General features: G+C 41.7%; 1 protein-coding gene across 2 annotated transcripts in view; it reads left to right on the top strand.

The window, feature by feature from the left end:
• The window catches only part of NELL1 (neural EGFL like 1), a 746857-nt gene that overhangs the window by 667592 nt on the left and 60495 nt on the right, over positions 1-18770 (top strand). The window contains exon 16 of one of the 2 annotated variants that reach the window (XM_031459872.2): positions 15387-15527. The exons of the other annotated variant lie outside the window; for it this stretch is intronic. Coding sequence (XP_031315732.2) covers positions 15387-15527 — 141 coding nt within the window. The remainder of the gene's footprint in view (positions 1-15386; positions 15528-18770) is intronic. 2 annotated transcript variants of the gene reach the window in all.

The following is an 18770-nucleotide window of genomic DNA, read 5'->3' as shown; positions in this document are numbered from 1 at the left end:
CTTACCTCTCAGTAGCCAGAACCTGGTCACACGCCTGTATCTGGACAAACCACTGGGAAGGGGGCCAGGGATAGCATTATTATCGTGGACCTGTGGTTCTCAGACTACGTACCTTAGGATGATTCCAGCAAGCTTGTTCACATACAAATTGCTGGAGAATTTCTGACTCAGTATGCTGGAGAAGGACCCGTTCATTTTCATTTCCAGTGTGTTCCCTGCTGGTTAAAGCTGCTGGCTTGAGGATTACTCTTTGAAAACCTCTTGCTTAGATCAAGTGATTCAACCCTTTGGGCTGGCACATGAGCGTCCTTTTTTTCTGAGATTAAGGAACCACTACATTTTACGTAGACAAGTCAAAGTTCTTCCACCAGAAGGGAATGGAAGAGGAGGTATGTCAGTCACAGTCTAGCAGGAAAACAAAAACCTCAGCAGGGAGTTCAGTGGAGTTAATTTAATAGAGAAAATTATTTACAGATGTGCTAGAGAGCTTAATGAGCATTTGGGGGAGGTAGGTGTAACCTGGAGATTGGCGTGGCAGGGAGCCCCTGCCTCGGCTCGGACTGGAGAGGCACAGCCATGGTCAGAGAAGGTGCCGAAGGTAGAGAGCGTGTGGGTACGCGTCCTGCTCCTCTCTACACCCCTCCAGCCCCCCCCAGTGTCTCCAGTCAACCACACCTGGCTGGAAGTTAATTGTGAGAGAGTCCAAGGAGCACTTCTCTCAGGAGTCAACAGCAGAACGGTAGATACTGAGTTGACAGCAACCAGATGGATGACTGGCCCCAGGAGGCGGGGAGAATGGCTGACAGTGAGCCAACTGCAAATGCTGGCTGGATCCAAGAGTGACAGGAGAATTTAAATACATATTTATAGTAGTTAACACTATGCGTGTTACCAAACAAGGTCTCCATAAATAGTGATGTTGACGACGACAGTGACAATGACGATCATGATGGGATGAAGTGATTCGCAAAGAATTGCTAGGACTCATCACGTCACCCTTAATGGTATGGAGTGTACTCTGCCGTCTTCCCCGAATCCACAGAAGTGGCTTTTATATTTAGTTCATAAAGTGACCTTCATGTCTTTATTGACCTTCTTGATTAACAGTTGATGTGTATATCAAGAACTTGGATCTGATACTAAGAGAAGTGTAGAGAACTGAAGGTCCTCGTTAGACAGAGAAGCATTCCAAAGGGAAGGTGGCTCTGTCCAAAGAAGCATGGGTTCACGAGCCAGACCATTCGTTCATCTTAAACACACTGTCATTGTAACATAAAACCCCGACTGATTTTGAACTCAGTTCTCAGTTCAGAACACTTCAAGAGGAGCGGAGTGTACTTCCTGCTCCAGGGCTGGGCTGATCATCCAGACGTGGCCACAGTAATTACTTCAGGACCCAGCAAGTGAACACAGTAAGACCAATGGAGCTCAAATCCTGGATTTTTGACAATACTGTTGTCAAAGGATCCCTCTTTATCGTGGATTTAGAATGATGTTAGAACAGCTGGGGACACTACATGGAGAGGCTCCGGTTTAGAGTGACGCTGGTATGAGGAAGAGCAGAGTGGCGAGAGAGAGAGAGAGGGGGGTCTGAGTCCTGGCGACGATGTTTGATTACCTGGATTCCATAGTCTGGACTTTTCAATTATGTGAGACAGGACGTTTATTTGGGGGTGAGGCTTGTTAAGCGCGGTTAAAGTGTAACCTGAAACTGATGGTCCAAAGTCAAAAGGTGTCTCAGCACCCACTTCCCGGTCAGATCCTCAGTGCTGCGCCTCTCCCACGTGCCTGCTCCTCGCGCCCACTGCTCCCCATTCTCCTAGAACTGCATTTCACAACACTCCTCGGCCTTTGTCCTTCACTCTTTCTTTGCTTTTGATGTGCAGAATCATGTTTTTGTATTTCCTCTGGTTCTTAGTATTAAAAACTTGCATTTGGCTGTTCTGCCTCAGGTTATGTTAAGAAATATTTCTTCTGTTTTAATAGAGTCTTTGAGGTGCTCTGAGGTTGTCACTAACCCTCCCTCACCTACTCCAGCCCTGTGGGCAGGACCAGATACAGGGTAAAAATCTATCTGCCTGTCTTTTCCTAATTTCTTACAGTGGAAATGTAGATCATTGGTTTTAAACTTTTCTTTTTCCTAATATAAACATTACAGCCATACGTTTGTTTCCAGGCATTGTTGTGGCTGATTCTCACCAATTTTAACCTGTTATATTTTTTTATGATTCAATTCACAATATGTCATATTTTCCTTGTGATTTCTTTTTTAATCCTTGGGCCTTTGCAAGTGGCGTAATTTCCAAGTATGTTTACTTTTCCTAGTTATCTTACTGTTATTTGATTTCTAATTTAATTCTGAGTGGTCAGAGAAAATAGTCTGTAAGATTTCAATCTTTTGAACTTATTTTGAGATTGTTTTATAAATCAGCTTTTTTGGGGGTCAACGTCTCACATGCACTTGCAAAATAATATGTATACTGCAGTTATTAGGTGTAATTTCAATAAATGTCATGAGTATTGTTTAGATCTTTTTTATTTTTGCTGATTTTTTTCTGTCTAGTTATTCTATCAATTAGTAAAATACAGGTGTTAAAAATTCTCTAGATTTGTGTACTTTCCACTTTAGTTCTTTAGCTATGTTTGACATGTTTTGAAGCTTTGATACTAAGAATGTTCAGTATTTAAGATTGTTATATCTTCCTGATGAGCTGACTCCCCTTTTAGGAAATGCCTTTTTTATTTTTGCTAATTTTCCTTATCTTGCAATCTGTTTTTTCCTGATACAAATATAGCTATTCTAATCTTTACCAATGAAAGCATTTATCAGCTCATCATGTTTAAATATATGCTTTAAATATATTACAATTTTATTTGCCAATTATGCCTTAATTAAGTGGAAAAATAGTAAGTATAGCCATTCCAACTTTCTTAAAATTCATGTGTACAAGTTATATCTTTCCCCATACTTCCATTTTAAATTGCTTGTGCTTTAGTATTTATAGCATGTCCCTGGAAGAAAATATATAATTGGGTCTTGCTTTTTTATCTAATCTGATAAACTTTGCCTTTAGCTGCTTGTTTAATGTGTGTACACACACACACACACACACATTTAACACACACACTGATATAGTTGGGTTTGAGTCTGCCATTTTACAATTTCTTTTCTACTTATCTGATTTGCTTCTTTAGATTTTTTATTGTTTTCCTTTGTCCCTTTTTGGGGGTTAATTAAATACTTTTATTCTATTAGGGTTTTTGCTTTGTTTCATTGATTTCAGGAGTTCTAGGCATTACAAGATGCATCTTTGCCGCACCAGTCTACTCTGAGTTACCGTTCTTCTAGGTCAGTACAATTCCATTGTTCACAGAACACTTAGAATTCATATTGTAATACTCGAGTGTGGTTCCATTTTATCCCTCACCTCTCCTTGTTGCTATTGTCATTTGTTACATCTACATACATTCTGGATCCTACCATAGTGTTATAATTTATGATTTAAAGTCATTCACAATTTAAAGGAGTTAAGAGAAGAAAAAAATCCGTATAGTTTATGTTCTCACATATATTTATCTATTATTGCTAATGTGTTTCATTTCTTCCGCTGGATCTGAGATACTACCTGGCTTCTTTCTCCTTCAGCCTTAAGAGCTACCTTCAGTATTTCTTGTAGTGCCAGTCAGCTTGCTAGGATTCTATTTTAGTGGTATCTGAAAATAGTTCCATGTTACCATCATTTTTGAAAAATCATTTGCTTGCATCTAGAATGTTGGCTATATAAACCATTTACACTTAGTGTGGTTATCGATAGGGCTAAAGTCTGTCATCTTGCTGTTTGTTCTCTACTTGTCCCATCTGTTCTTGGTTTCCTTTCTACTTTTTTTATGTCTATTTTTGCAAGATGTGTATTTTATAGGATTGCATTTTATCTTTGTGGTTTCCTTATTAGTTATAAATCTTTATTCCGTTATTTTACTGGTTCCTTTTGTGTCTATAGTACACATCTTTAACTTGCTGTGGGCTACCTTCAGGTGCTGTTGTAGAACCTCACATACAGGAACCTCACAGTAATAGACTTCCATTTCCTCTGTGTTGGTCTTTATGCTGTTGTTACGCATTTAATTTCACATGTTTGCAACCTCCAAACACACTGTTTTTGTACAACCATTCAAAATCATGCAAAGATCTTTAACTAATAAGAAAATAATTAAAAATTTTAATTTTGTACTTAAATAAATAAATTTAAAAATAATAAATGAATAGGAAAATAGAGTTGTGTTTATGACACAGACACCATCTCCAGTCCTCTTCCTTCTTCTGCCTGCATCCATGTTTCCATCTACTGTCATTTTCCTTCTGCCGAAGGACTCTTTAAAATTTCATGTAGTGCTGGGAGGCTAGTTGTGATTTTTTTCAGCTTTTATGTATCTGAAAGGTCTTCATTTCACTTCATCTTTGAAATTTATTTTTGCTATACATAGAATCCTAAGTTGACAGTTTTTTTCCCCCTCTCTATGCTTTAAAGCTATTACTGCACTGGCTTTTTCATTTGCATTGTTTCACCAAAGAAATCTGCTGACATTCTTGTCTTTGTTCCTCTGCGTGTAACGTCTTTTTTTTCATTTCTCTCTGACTCCTTTAATTTTTTACTTTATCACAGTTTGGAGGGAGTTTGATTATGATGCACTTTCATGTCATTTTCTTCATATCTCTTGCACCTGGGCTTCACTTCTTCTTGGGTCTGTTTGCTTATAATTTTTCAACACCTTTCAATATTTTTGCCTAATATTCAAGTTTGTTGTCCTGTCTTCCTGCTCCTTATTCAGGGACCCCAATTACATATATATTAGACAACTTGATTTTCTACTGTAGTTTGATTCTTTTTTAATTTTTTGTAAGTCTGGTTTTCTTTATATGTTGTTTTGGGTGGTGTCTATTTCTGTGTCTTGAAGTTCACCGATCTTTTCTGCTGCAACATCTAATCTGCCAGTCGCCCCATCCAGGGTATTTCTCATCTCATATATTGTAGTCTTTATCTCTATTAGCTTGATTTGAATATAGATACACACAGACACCTATATATATCATATATGTTATATATTCTGGCTTTCTATGTAATATATAGTTAATATATATAAACCCTCTTCATGTCTAGTTAACTCCTTTAACGTGAATACAGTACGAATACAGTTATAGTAACTTAATGTCCTATATTATAACATCTGTGTCAGTTTTGTTTTGATATCAAATGACTTTTTTTCCCTCTTCATTTTGAGTTCAGTTTTGCTGTTTTTAATCATCTTAATAATCCTTGTTTGGATGCCAGTCAAAGCTGACTTTACCTTTTGGATGCTAGATATTTTTGTATTCCTATAAATACTCCTGAGTTTTTCTCTGTGGCGCAATTAAGATAGTTGTCCACCGTTATATCCCCTTGGGTCTTGCTTTTAAGATTTTTAGTTGGGGCCAAAGCTGTGTTTAAAATAGGGCTAATTACTCTACACAACTGAGGCAAGACCTTTTAGTGTACTCTATCCAGTCTTATCTAATCACTAATGAGAATTTCCAGTCCAGCTTGTGGGAGGGTGCACTTGTCCCCTCCGTAGGTGAGCACTGAGTACTGTTGCGTCTACTCCACTCTAGTGGCCTTTGTGCCAGCTTAGAGTAGCTTCAGGACACTCATTTTCCGGTCAGCACTCTGCTGAATACTTGAATGTAACCCCCTGCAGGGCTCCCGAGTCCTCTCTGTGCGGCTCTCTCCTCTCCAGGACTGTGCTCTGCAAACTCCGGCTACCTTGCCCTCTCCGTGTCCTTGGCTCCATATCCTTAACCCAGGCAGACCACTGGGATCCTCTTGTCTTCCTCCCCTTGCGCTGTGGCCTCAGCCTCTCTCAAGGTAGCGAACAGGACTCTCCTCCTGTGTTTCCTGTCTCTCAGGAATCATTCTTACTTGCCGAATTTCCAGTATCTTGAAGACTATTTTTTCATACATATTCTTTGTTTTTCCCTTGTTATTTTAGGTGGGAAGGTAATTCCAGTCCCTATGATTCAGTCTTTGTTAAGATTAGAAGTCTACTCATGTTTCAACTCAGTATCTTTTTATTTCAATCCGTGAACATATTTTTGTGGTTTCTTTGGAGTTCTGTCTACTAGATCCAACATCTGGGTAAGAGTGGGGTTGGTTTCTATTACCTGCTTTTTCTCTTTAGCATGGTCACAGTTTCTTGTTTCTTTAGATCTACGCTAATTTTTGTATTGTGTATTGGATGTTATGTTCTTACTTAGTAGAGGCAGACTTTTCCTTTAAAGAGTGTTTATTTTTGTTTTAGCAGGCAGTTGAATTGGCTAGACTTAAACTCAATTTCCTGCCTCCTCTGTGGTAGCACCTGGCTGAAATCTCCACGCAGCTCTTTAACCTGGATGTCTGTTGCAAGCAATGAGTCAGATCAGCCTTAGGCCTGAAAGGGTGCTTAGCCACAGGCGATGATAAAAGAGAAGGTCCTTCTTCCTTCAAAACAGTCAGGAGGTTGTGTTATAATGTATGTCCACTGGAGTCAAATAGACCTTGGCTTAAATCCTCCTGTGCCACTCTCCAGCTGCTTTACCAGAGGCATATGATTTAAACATCTAAGCCCCCAGTTTCTGTTTAAGGTAGTTCAAATTATATCAGAGGCATTCTGAGGATCAAATGAAGTAGTGAATATAAAGCACGTGTCAGAGGGCCTGACGCAGAGTGAATTATTAATAGGGAGAAGTTCAAAAATTCTATTTGGTAAAGAGAGAAGCTATAGTAAGAAACACAGAATATTCTAAAATAGAATGCATCTAAGTTAGAAAGGGTGGCAGAACCGTGTTAGAGAACACAGTAGGAATTCAGACAATAGAACTGTTCGACACTGTAGGAATTCAGCGGGAAGAAAGAGGACCTTTTGTGTGGGATTAAAATGTGTGCTTGGATTTTAACTGAAAAAACAATCACTTGCAGGATGGGAAGCATGAGATGAAATTGCACACAGAATATGGGGATGCTAAGGCACCCAGGCCAGAGTGTGCCGACGTTTTGTGCTGAAGAATTTTGAGAAATAGAAGCAAATCAGTAAGCAAAGTCAAGCCAGATTATTTATGCTTTGAATGCCTGGTGGGAGGTTTTTACACTAATGATCATTTGTAATTGGTAGGGAAACCAGATATATTAAAATCACAGAATCATAGATATTTCAGACTGGGAATATGATCTAGTTCAGTGTTTTGTTTTGTTTTTTAAATTATCAATGTGCATAGCAGTGAGACCTTAATAGATTCCTGCAGAAATGCTTAGCTGCTCAGTGGTCAGTCCAGGTGGGTCTGCCTGGAGATTCACCTGGTCTGCCTATGAGAACCTCCGTGGACACCTAGTACTCTGTTGAGCCCTGGTTGAAAATCACTGATGAAGTTTAATCTTTGCCTTTTATAAAAATTAAAGAATTAATATATTGAGTTGGAAAGTGACTTACCCAAGCTTAATTAGCTATCGAATACCAGAACAGCTAGTGTTACTCTAATTTAAATGTTCTGAGTAATTAGTTGGGGAAGAGTCAGCATCCCATCTCCATGAATTGGAGAGGGCAGTGAGGGACAGACCAGCCAGGAGATACTGCTCTCATTCAGTTCTGAGAAGATAGGGGACTGGTGTATGATGTTGGCCAACAGATCTGGAGAATAGATGAAAGCAGATTTTTAAATCATGTCAAAGGAAGAATTTCCAGTGCATCTTCCTTCCCTTCCTCTATCTTTCCTTCATCCAGCAAATAGCCCTTTTGTGCCCATGAAGGTCCAGGTCCTGTTCTGTCCTCATATCACCTGATGGGGCTCACATTCTAGTGAGGAGAAGAAGACAGAAAACAAGTAAGAAACACATGTAAAATATAAAGTCTGTTCAATGGCAATATGTAGAAAGGAGAAAAACATAGTGAGAGAAAGGATAGGGAATATGTGAGCTGGGGTGAGTCGGTATGGATGCAGTGGCCAGACAGAGGCTTGCTGAGAAGGTGGCTATTCGAGTAAAGACTTGGAGGTTGAGAAGTTAAGTCATGGAGATATCTGAGAGAGCATTCTAGACAGAGGAACAGCATATGCAGACAACGTATGCCATGCATGGAGCACTGATATGTCTGAGGAGCAGCTGGGAAGTCAGCGTAGGTGTCCTGGCTGGTGTAAGCAAAAGGGACAGTGATGAATCGAGAAAGATGGGAGCAGGCAGAGCATGGGAGGTTTTGTAAGCCAGTAGAAGAACTTTGACCTTTCATTCATTGATTGTCCGGAGTGAGAGCTATTGGGGAAGAAAATGAGATTGATATATAGAAAGATATGTGGTGTGTAAGGTTTTGGGTAGAATAAGTTGGAAATAAGGAGCCCTCGGAGATTAGCTAATTCACAGATATTAGTAAATGTGTATATGAACTTCTGTTACAGGTCCATTTGTAGAGATGTAGGTCAGAAACCCTCCAGATCATAGAGAATTGAAGTGGGAATAAACAGGTTCTTTCTAGAAGAATTTGGGAATGGTTTGCTTAGAGAATAGTCAAATAGAAAGAAAAACTGCGGAGGTAAAATGTGAAGGGTATAGCCAGAAAGAGGCTGATTCTCCTCTGTCAGGTCAGTAAAGAAAGAGACCTACAAGGGACAGAGAAGAGACGTATCACCAGTGCCACTGACAGCGTTGTTAACAGCAGGCGCCTTTCAGTTTAATGGACCAAAACTAGTCACTGATCAGGACTCGCAAAGAAGAAACAGTAATCACGATGTCTCCATACATTTTGTGTAGCAGTTAATCGACTTCTGGAACTTGTTCCTACCTTACTGGAGCTTCGTTTGTGAGGCAGACAGAGTGTGTAATTTTTGTTACTGCAATTCGGCTAATGAAGAAACTGAGGGATACAGAGAGGTCCCTTCAGCCTTGTAGCACTCTTCGGCGCATCAGTAGCCGATGAAGACGTCAGCCCCAAGCCCAGATCGCCCTTCCTGTGGGGTGGTAGAGCTGAAAGAGGACTGAAGTGTGCCACAGCACAAGGCTTCACTTCCCACCTAAGGGATGGGAGCCCGTGGCTCGGACTGTCTTGGCCTGGACACGTGGCTCCTCCATGACCAAGTGGGGATTAGACATCAGAGAATGTTAATGACTGCAGACCTAATGAATGGCTGCCTAGCTCTGTGGAGTAGTTTTATATCGATCTCACTCGGTCCTTAAAGCAGCACTGTGAACATGGTAATGTCAGCCTCCTTTAAGACCCAGGGAGCCTGAAGCTGAAAAAAGATAAATAACCTGCTTGGAGTCTTAGAGTTAGGAAGTCACAGAGCAAGATACACACTCAGCTGTATCTGACCACAAAGTCACGTGTTTTTGTCTTCCTTGTGCATTATCTTGACTCTTGGTTTTCAGCATAAAACTACCCCTTTCACTGCCTGCTCAGTCTTGATTGATGCTGAAGTTTTTTCTTGTTTGCCTATTTTTTTGGTTTTGTTTTTGTTTGTAGAGATTGTGTCTGCATGGGGTCTGACCTGAGCACAGTCCTTCCCCTGAAAATGCAAAGGTGTCTATCTAGTTAGGAAATGCTGGCTGGAGCAGTAAAGCAGCCCGGACTGCGTAAGGGCTCGGGAAGAGGGAAGCCTGCCCCCGCGCACACGGAGCCCGGGGCGGGCTCAGGGCTGCGGGAGGGCGCCGCGCTGCTGGTCCTGCAGGCGGCTGGGCAGACAAGGGCTCTGCCGTTTTCAGCTGGTGGCTTCCGAGGTTCTCTGGACATGAGCCCCCAGGGGGTAGGTGGAAGTAGCGTGCAGGGCCATAGAGACATTTCTGTGGGCCGTATTGGCGTGGAGTTCTTGCTAGCTTCAGTCACGTGACCTCACCCATCTGCAAAGGCGGTGTGCGGAGGGCGCCCCCTTGGGAGCCCAGGAAGAAGGCAGGGAAGAGCTGGCCCGTTTCTGCCACGGAGCCTCTCCTTTCCGTGTGTCTTTTTCGCTTCCCTCAAGTACTCCGATGCCTGCTGTGTTCAGTATAATCCCGGCACTCAGCAAATATTAGATAATAATCGGGGTTGAGTTTACTTTTGGCACTTGGGGGTATTGCTTCCACTTCCTTAAATTCGTGTCACATTTTTGGGGAGGAGAGAATCCAGTTTTTAATGGGATATACACCACAGAGTCATAGATTCTATTCCTGAATGTTTCATAATATGACAACTGTCTCAAAATACAAACGAACATTTTTAAAGATCTGAAAATCATCTCTCAGTCCTAACCAGTGTCCTGACTACCAGTTAATACTAATTTTTTTTCAGTCTTCTGTTTTTAGAGCAGTTATACAGAGCCCAAAGTTAATATGCTATACAATAGGAGATACATAATAGATTTTGCTTAAGGGTCATTTTTGTTCATCAGTCCAATGACATTTGATTTTATTATCCTCAATCTACAGATAAGAAAACAAAGATTTGGAAAAATCAAAACACTGTATTAGTGTGTCAGTGAGCAGGAATTTGAAGTCATGTTTGTGTCCAAAGCCCATGTTCTCAGCTATGGTCGTATGTTTACATTCCGCTTGCCCTGATAGACTCTTAAGAGTCTGGAATACGGGGGACTGTATCTTTTCATCTCTACCATCGGGGGGCGGGAAATAGAGCTTCATACAAGTGTGCTCAGGAAACTTTTGTTGAATGAACGAAAGCATGCAAAATTTTTCTCATGGCTCAGCCTTGTCACTTTTCAAATCCTTGGAAAAGCTGTAATCAAGCTGCAACCAGAGCCACTACTGCACTGTGAACTTTAACCAGTTAATGGGAAATAAAAGAGTATCTCCTTGAAAATCAACTTTGGGCACAACTTTATTGATTTGGTAGATTTTCAAATAGCAAATATGAGACAGAAGAGATACAATAAAGGAAGAACTTCATTCAATGGAAGAAACTTGAAGAATCCAAAGATTTGTTTGCCAGTGGCTTTTGATAGCAAATTCATTGTATATTCCAAATGGGATTAGGTGTGTTGCTTTAGGACACATCCTAGGGAGAAAAAAATAAAATAATACCCGGGGCCCTCATCTGGTTTTCACTGTGAATAAGAAACTCAAGGTACAGGTAGGGTTCTTCACTGAAGGCAACTGTGTGTCTTACTGTTGCCTGTTGTGCAGACTTAAAATCTCTAAAGATTAGACTTAGATGCGAAGCCTTAAACAAAAATGACACGGTGTCTTTTAGAGGTAAACGACACATAAGGATGAAACTAATCCCAGAATGTTCAGTTTTGTGAATTGACACTGTTTCTCTGTGGTGTGCAAACAGCAGGGTCTCTTGTGCTTTGACTCTCTAGTACAGCACTTTTTTTTTCGTTCCTTATGTTCAGTCCATCGTCATTTATTTGTTCATCCTTTCATTCCCACAAACTTCTTTTTTTAACTGAAGTATAGTCAGTTACAATGTGTCAATTTCTGGTGTACAGGACAATGTCCCAGTCATGCATATGCATACATATGTTCATTTTCATTTTCTTTTTCATTAAAGGTTATTGCAAGATACAGAAGAAATTTGTTTTTAATCTTTTTTTATATATAGTGGCTAACATTTGCAAATCTCAAACTCCTAAATTTATCCCTTCTCACCCCCTTTCTCTCGGTAACCATAAGATTGTTTACTATCTCTGTGAGTCTGTTTCTGTTTTGTAGATGAGTTTATTAGTGTCCTCTCTTTTCTTTCTTTTTCTTTCTTTCTTTTTTATTTTATTTTATTTTATTTTTTTAGTTCCACATATGAGTGATCATATGATATGTTTCTTTCTCCTTCTGGCTTATTTCACTTAGAATGATGATCTCCAGGTCCATTCATATTGCTGCAAATGGCATTATTTTATTTTATTTTTTTTCATTCCCACAAACTTTTATTGAACACCTTCAGATTGCTAGAGACTCATTCATTATCACAAAAAAAATGAACCTATGATGTCTCTATTGTTGGGAAGTCTGCATTTGAGTGATGGATACAAAAAGGAAATACTGCAAATCTGAGAGAGAAAAGATAAGATAAAATTAAATGGATTTGTGTGTGTAGACTGAGTCACCAGGGAGGGAGGACCTGTACGTCTGGAGAGTTGGGGGTTGAAGGACTGGGTGTGTACTGCGTATCTTTTCTCCTGGATTGAGAGGTCCTGGATTTTAGACATTGTGTTGTCTTTACTTTGGCATCTGCCACAACACAAATATCATCCTTGATGAATATTTTCAGCTCAGCAAATATTTAGAGAATTGAATGAATGTGGTATCTTTGTGTAAATCTTCCCTTCCCCATCCGTAAATGACATGATGTGATAGAAGACTGACAAATGCAGGTTCTAACTAGTTCTGAACCTGGTCTCACCATCTGTTAGCTGAGGGGCCTGGGCTACCGTGTGAATTACTGTGTAGCAGACATTTGGCACTGAGGATACGGGAAGGAATGCTGCAGAATCCACTCTGAGGAATCCCCCAGCATTTCTTGTTTCCTCTGCCGCATTTCCAGGTCTGAGCTGGATTAAACCAAGATTTAAGCAGAAATCCTAGGATTTGTTATAGGAAGGACAAATTTTTTCTTTTTTCTTTTTTTGGTTTGTCTCTTTCCTTTGGAATGACTGACAACTGTGTGATGCAGCCGGGCTCACTGTGATTTATCAGAATTCCTTGAGACAGGGAGCCGGATTCCATAGTGAACTCACAGAGACCCTGTTCCCAGAGCATCTGTCTTGTCTGTTTGCCTGTAGCAAGTGCTGACCGGGAGAAGCAAATCTCTTAGGACACAGGCAGCCACAACCCATTTATAATTTTTAAAGTCCCCATAGTATTGCAGAAAAGCCTCCACGGATTTTCTGTATTTGGGTTTGTGGTGGTTGCTATTAATACTACCGTGACTGCAGAAGAAATGGCTGGTTTTCTGAACATGATGAAAACATGAGCACCTCTCAAGTGCAGCCTGCTGCATAGAAAATGAAAATTCTGCCTTCAGATATAGACCTGGCCCACCAAGCAGAAATACACAGCCTTGTTTCCAGGTGCTAATGTAGCGTGAGCCCTGGTTATTCCCAGGATGTCCCTGGAATCTACTGTGGGCGGTGTGGCTCCCAGGCAAGGGATCCACTGAGGCAAAGACCCACTACTTCTCTCATTTTCAGTACAAGCCAGGGATTCCCTGGTGTCTCTGGGGCAACTGGGGATGTACAATTGTCTGGTTGTCTCCACTCCTATAAGAGCCCCCGTGCTACACAGATAACGTCTGTCCTGCTGGATCATGGAAGCTTTCACTGTCTCTTATTTCATTTGGGGAATAAAAAAAAAATCTTTGAATTGAAAAAATATATATTTGCACATCAGTCACCACTCCTGCTCCTTCTAGAAACTGCCCTTTGAATTGAGAGCTGGAGGAATTATTTGTAAAATGTTCAGATAATGTATCCTCCAAACTGAGATGGTTTTGAGAGTGAAAAGGACCACAGGTGTAAACGCGGCCTGCTCCGCTCCAGGCCAGCCAGGAAATCGGCCTGGCTCTTTGAGAAGCTTTTGCTGTTGTGTTTCCTGGTTTCCTGAAACACTCGCTCTGGCTAGGTGGTTGTTACCTAAGTATTGTCGCTAATCTAGAAGCTGTGGGGTCTGTGGGGATCATGACTGCCGTTCTGGGAGCTTTGGAAATAAATTTCAGAGGCAGAATTTGTGGCTGCTCCATTACAGAGACTTATCTTTCAGGCCCACGTAGAGAAGTTATCTCTGAAATTTCAGTCTTCTATGTCTGTTCCTCTTGGTGACCTGTATCCAGAAATAACCAAACTGACTTCATCACTTAGGGCCAGTCCTTCCCCTCTGTGAGACACGGCCTCAAGTCACATCTCTCTTTCAATTTTTGAAAGTTTTAGTGACCCAAGGTGTGTCCCACTGAATGACATACCTGTAAAATTTTAGAAGTGACAACGTAACTTGTCAAATGTATTTTTGGAGATGTTTAATAAAGGCACTCACAACCTGTCTGCAGTAGCTGAAGGGGGCCTAGAAGCACTGGGTTCTGGGGGCTGATGGCATTTAGAAACCCAAGAGATGCTACATGTCTGAGGACTGTGTGAACTGAATGACACAGTCGGAGAGGAAGAAGATGGCAGTTGGTAGGAAAAGGCCAAGAGGGAGTTGCCCAGAATAAAGAGCTACCCCTTTCCTCTCTGCTTGGCTGGAATGTCATGAGATGAGAGTGGCGGGTTTCAAACCACATCCACAGCCCTGTGCACACTCAGGACTTGTCAAGGTGTCAGAACCACTGGGAGCTGATGGCCCCTGGGTCAACACCTACTCCAGGGCGCTGCTGAACGTGACTCCCAAGTGCGTTTTATCCATTATGTGTGATATCCGAGTATTAGTTAAATTTCTATTCAGATCAGGCTGCCAATGTTAATTTCCAGGAGGACTAGGGGAAGATTCCCAGCTAGCCATGGCTCTAGTCCAAGAAATAATTCCGCAGAGAGATGCTGTGAGGTGGACCGACCCTGGCACGACCATGGACAGCTCATCTGTCTGTAGTCACATCACCTTCCTTCAGCTCAGAGGCCAGCCTCTGGGCGACAGAATCCGTGCATGAGCCAGGCACTTGCTGATTCCGAGAAGCCAGATTCTAGAGGAAATAAAGCCCAGAAGACTTCCTTTCATCACAAATGAGCGATGAATGGCGAGCTCTGATTTCCTATCATAAATCAAGTCCTTAAGTGAATCAGCAGTTTTAAAAGAATTAGAACAGTGATTCCTAAACATTAGTTTCACAAGGTATTATCCAAAGAAAAAGCATCCCTCAGCCAAGTCAATTTGGGGAACAGCGCATATTTTGATTCTCCTGTCTAAGTTGTGCAGGGCATGTAAACAGGGTAAGTCTCAGACTAAAATCTGAAAAAGAAACATTAGTTTAACACTGTTTAACCTAGAGTTTCAATAACTTACTGGTTCACGGTTATTTTCAAAGAATGCCAAATAGTATCTGGAATGACTATTTTGGAATCATTGAATCAGAGAAGAGTCATATACACTGAATAACAAAACCGTGCCAAATATCCTCGAGTTAGTTTCTGGTGATTTAGGAACGAAAACAGCCTTTGCAGTTCAGAATGCCTCCACGACCGTCAGCTCTGACTTATCATTCGATCTACAAGAAACATTCCCCCAAATGAAGGTTTCATTTTGCTTAGATTCTGGCGAAAAAAAAAAAAAAAGGAATTTGGCTCTTCCTATAACTCTCCTTCGAGGTGACTGACCAGTTGTAATTGATATGTTGACATGAGCCTGTTTTAGGTGTTTACTGAAAGGTTCGTGTCAAGAGAAATTAATGTCCTGGTGGGCTTGTGTTTTTCTCTGAGGCAGATGTTGATGAATGTACAGAGGGGCTCGTTGAGTGCCACAACCATTCCCGCTGCGTTAACCTGCCAGGGTGGTACCACTGTGAGTGCAGAAGCGGTTTCCATGACGATGGGACCTACTCACTGTCCGGGGAGTCCTGTGTTGGTAAGCAGCTTTCAGCCATGCCCTCCATCCATCTGGACTTTTGCATGAGGGGCAGCCTGCTTCGCTAGTCTATTCAGCTCCTGGTGTTAAAATGTGACCCCCTCACTTGTTAAACTCATCAGTGTACAAACTTCCTCCCTCTACAACTCAGGGATCAGGCCAGGGATTGTGAGGTGTTGGGTTTTAGAACGATTATACAGAAGCTGGGGCAGTCGGAGGACAAAGCCTGCATCTGTAGGCTGTGGTGTTTAGTTCTTTCTGAAGCAAAGCATGATGGCTTACTGGAATTTCTAACAGTGTAAGATGCAGCTGTGGGAGAAGAGGAAATATTGCTGGACTTAGACGTTCAGTTTAAATCTCAACTCTTGAACTACAAAAGTCAGCGCACTTCTCCGAGCCTTCATCTGTTAATACATTTTTATGTGGCTAATAATACACATGTATTATTAGGTTTAAATTGGATACCATATATTTAAAGGTTATAAACTTGAATTGATGCACAAATAGGATAGAGTCAAATTAACCTTATTATTGTTGCTATTAAAACTGCCATTATCTTTGCAAGGTCTCCTTTAATCACGTTTCGGCTTGTGGTTTGTTAACGGCTGAACAGAGGAAGTTAACAGATGGAGCTCTTCACCTTTAAGACCTTATACCTTTCATGGAATCCAAACAAGTGATCAAAAATGTAACTGTTTCCATGAGAACCTTGGCCCAATCCAGTTACTTCATGTCCGGTGGACTTGGCTGAATTCTTAATGCTGACTTGGACAGACCCAGAGGGCAAGCGTTCTGACTGCAGATTCTCACAGTTCAGATGCTGAAGTAGAAAAATGGGAATTTGATTTTGAAAATTCATCGTCTTTGCTCACTGCATATCTTTTTTAATTTTTATTTTGTCCAAAGGTTGCTGCTGAGAGTCAGTCTGTGTTTTTACTTCTCCCCTGAGATTGCTCTGGGACAAAGATAAAATAGGGCAGAGTAGACACAGCAGAACTGGCCACTGCAATGTTGGCATCACTGTTGAGAGGCAGGTGGGGTAATTGTTAAAGGCAGGGACCCTCGAGTCAGCCTCCCTGCAGACACATCCCAGCTCTGCCTCTGCTCAGTAGGTTACCTTGGGCAAGGTCTTCTCTAGGCTGTGCCTCGGTTATCTAATCTGTAAAATGCAAGTGGAATTAATACCTGTTGAATGTTCAGTAAGTGTTGGTGTTATCTTAGATGTTCCCGCATATTCAGCCCTCTGCCCCGTATTCTGTCCCTGTTTCTTTTATTCTTAAATCAGTGATGTGCAACCCTGGGGAGAAGCAAGCCTTTATGCTGGGTCTTCATATGCTTCCTTTAAACACAGCCAGGAACTGCTGTGTGTGTGCAGCTCGGAGTAAACGGGTGACGTGGGACTAGGAATGGGTCACGTGGCTGCTAGCGCTGCTGGAGATAGAATATTGACGTGTGTTATTACATTTGGGGGCTAATAAGAATTCGTTTTTAATAACTGTATTTGACATCAATAAATAGGGAAGTCTTAGCATTTTTTTGTGCGCGTTAAAGACCTTAGAGGTCACCTAGTTGATATGTGATAACGGCCTGGACCCGCCACCGTGCCGCACGCTCTGTGCCTCTGCACGTGCCGCCCCTCTGGCTGGACCGCAGCAGAGCCCTGAGTCCAAGGTGACCCTCTCTTTCCCTCAGTCGTGTTGATTTAAATGTGAATTTCTGTTTATTTTACTAACTTCAGCCCAGGCTTCACCAGGCCCCCGTGAAGCACTTGTTGTTGTCTTCGTGGGGGTTCTCACTCCTCTGCTCGGTTAACTCTAGAGGTTTCACCCTGGTGTTTGTCCCTGTGACTTCACTTGCTATGCCGCCATTCAGTTTATTCTGTGACTAGACTGTGAGGATGAAATGGACTCCATTCTTCTGTCTCTCCAGCGAGACCCTTTGATAGTTGGTGATCGGTCAATGAATGAGAAGATGCAACCACTTCCTGTGCCCGATCAAGAAAAGCAGTCTCAGAAAGGGTCACACCTGGCCGCAGGCCACACAGCTGGTTTGGTACAAGTTGAGACTCAAGCCTAGGTCAAGGGTGACTCTGCGTTCCAGATGCCAGGGGCCGCCCCCGTTTATGCTGGTCGTTCTGACGTAATTATCAGTGGTGCCCCGTCCCTGTCGTGCATGTCGCTGTTAGGACGACGGATGTCACGGCCTGCTCACCTGCTGATCTCTCTCTGCTGTGCCGAGTGGGGTGCCCGGGGGAACTGAGCCTTCACCGCCCCCTGGGGATGCACTTCCTTCATCCAGGTCCTGAGCCCTGCTCTGAATGGGAGAATGTCGGGGTACTGGACACCTCAGCAAGGAGCGAGAGTTGTTTTTATCAGTGACATTTTAAATTTGGATAATTGTTCATCTGAATTTCCTTTTATTTCCACACTTTTAAAAATAGCTTTGTAAATGGGTCTTACGAGGAACAGAAATCTGACCATCATTTAATTTTTCTTTGGTAGTTGGGAGCATTTTTTGTTCAGTATATTTCTGGATGAAACAGATGTATAAATCTGATCATACCACTTTCTGGTTTCTTGTTCTAATGCCTTCCCACTGGATGTAGAATACACTTCTAACTTCTTTGCATGGCCTTCGTGCTTTGGGTGGAATTGTCCGTGCCCACTTACTGGACTCATCTCCTATGGATATTAGCTTTTCTGACCTTTTTCATGCTTTGACCATGACAGTGAACCCACCCAGTTTCAGGGCCTTTGCTGTTCTCTCAGTGGGGAACACTCAGCACCTGTCTTCTTGCGTGGTTATCTTCTCCTTTTTTAATTGAAGTAAAGTTGATTTATGATGTTGTATTTGTACAGCATAGTGACTCGTTTTTGTTTTTTTTTTTAATCTTTGCAGACTACATTCCATTTTAGGTTGTTACATGATATTGGGTATAATTCCCTGTGTTATGCAATAAATCCTTATTATCTGTTTTACATACAGTAGTTTGTATCTGTTAATCGCATCCTCCTAGTCTGTCCCTCTCCACCTCCTCCTCCCCTCTGGTGACCATCAGTTTATCTTCTGTGTCTGTGAGTCTGTTTCTGTTTTGCATATGGATTCATTTGTGTTCTCTTTTTTTAGATTCCACATGTAAGTGACATCACGTAGCATTTGTCTTTTTCTTTCTGACTTATTTCACTAAGCATACTATTTTTTAAGTCCATCCATGTTGCAGCAAATGGCAATATTTCATTCTTT

The sequence above is a fragment of the Camelus dromedarius genome, chromosome 12, assembly GCF_036321535.1.
Source record: "Camelus dromedarius isolate mCamDro1 chromosome 12, mCamDro1.pat, whole genome shotgun sequence".
Taxonomy (NCBI): Eukaryota; Metazoa; Chordata; class Mammalia; order Artiodactyla; family Camelidae; genus Camelus; species Camelus dromedarius.
This window is presented reverse-complemented; position numbering and strand designations above follow the sequence as displayed.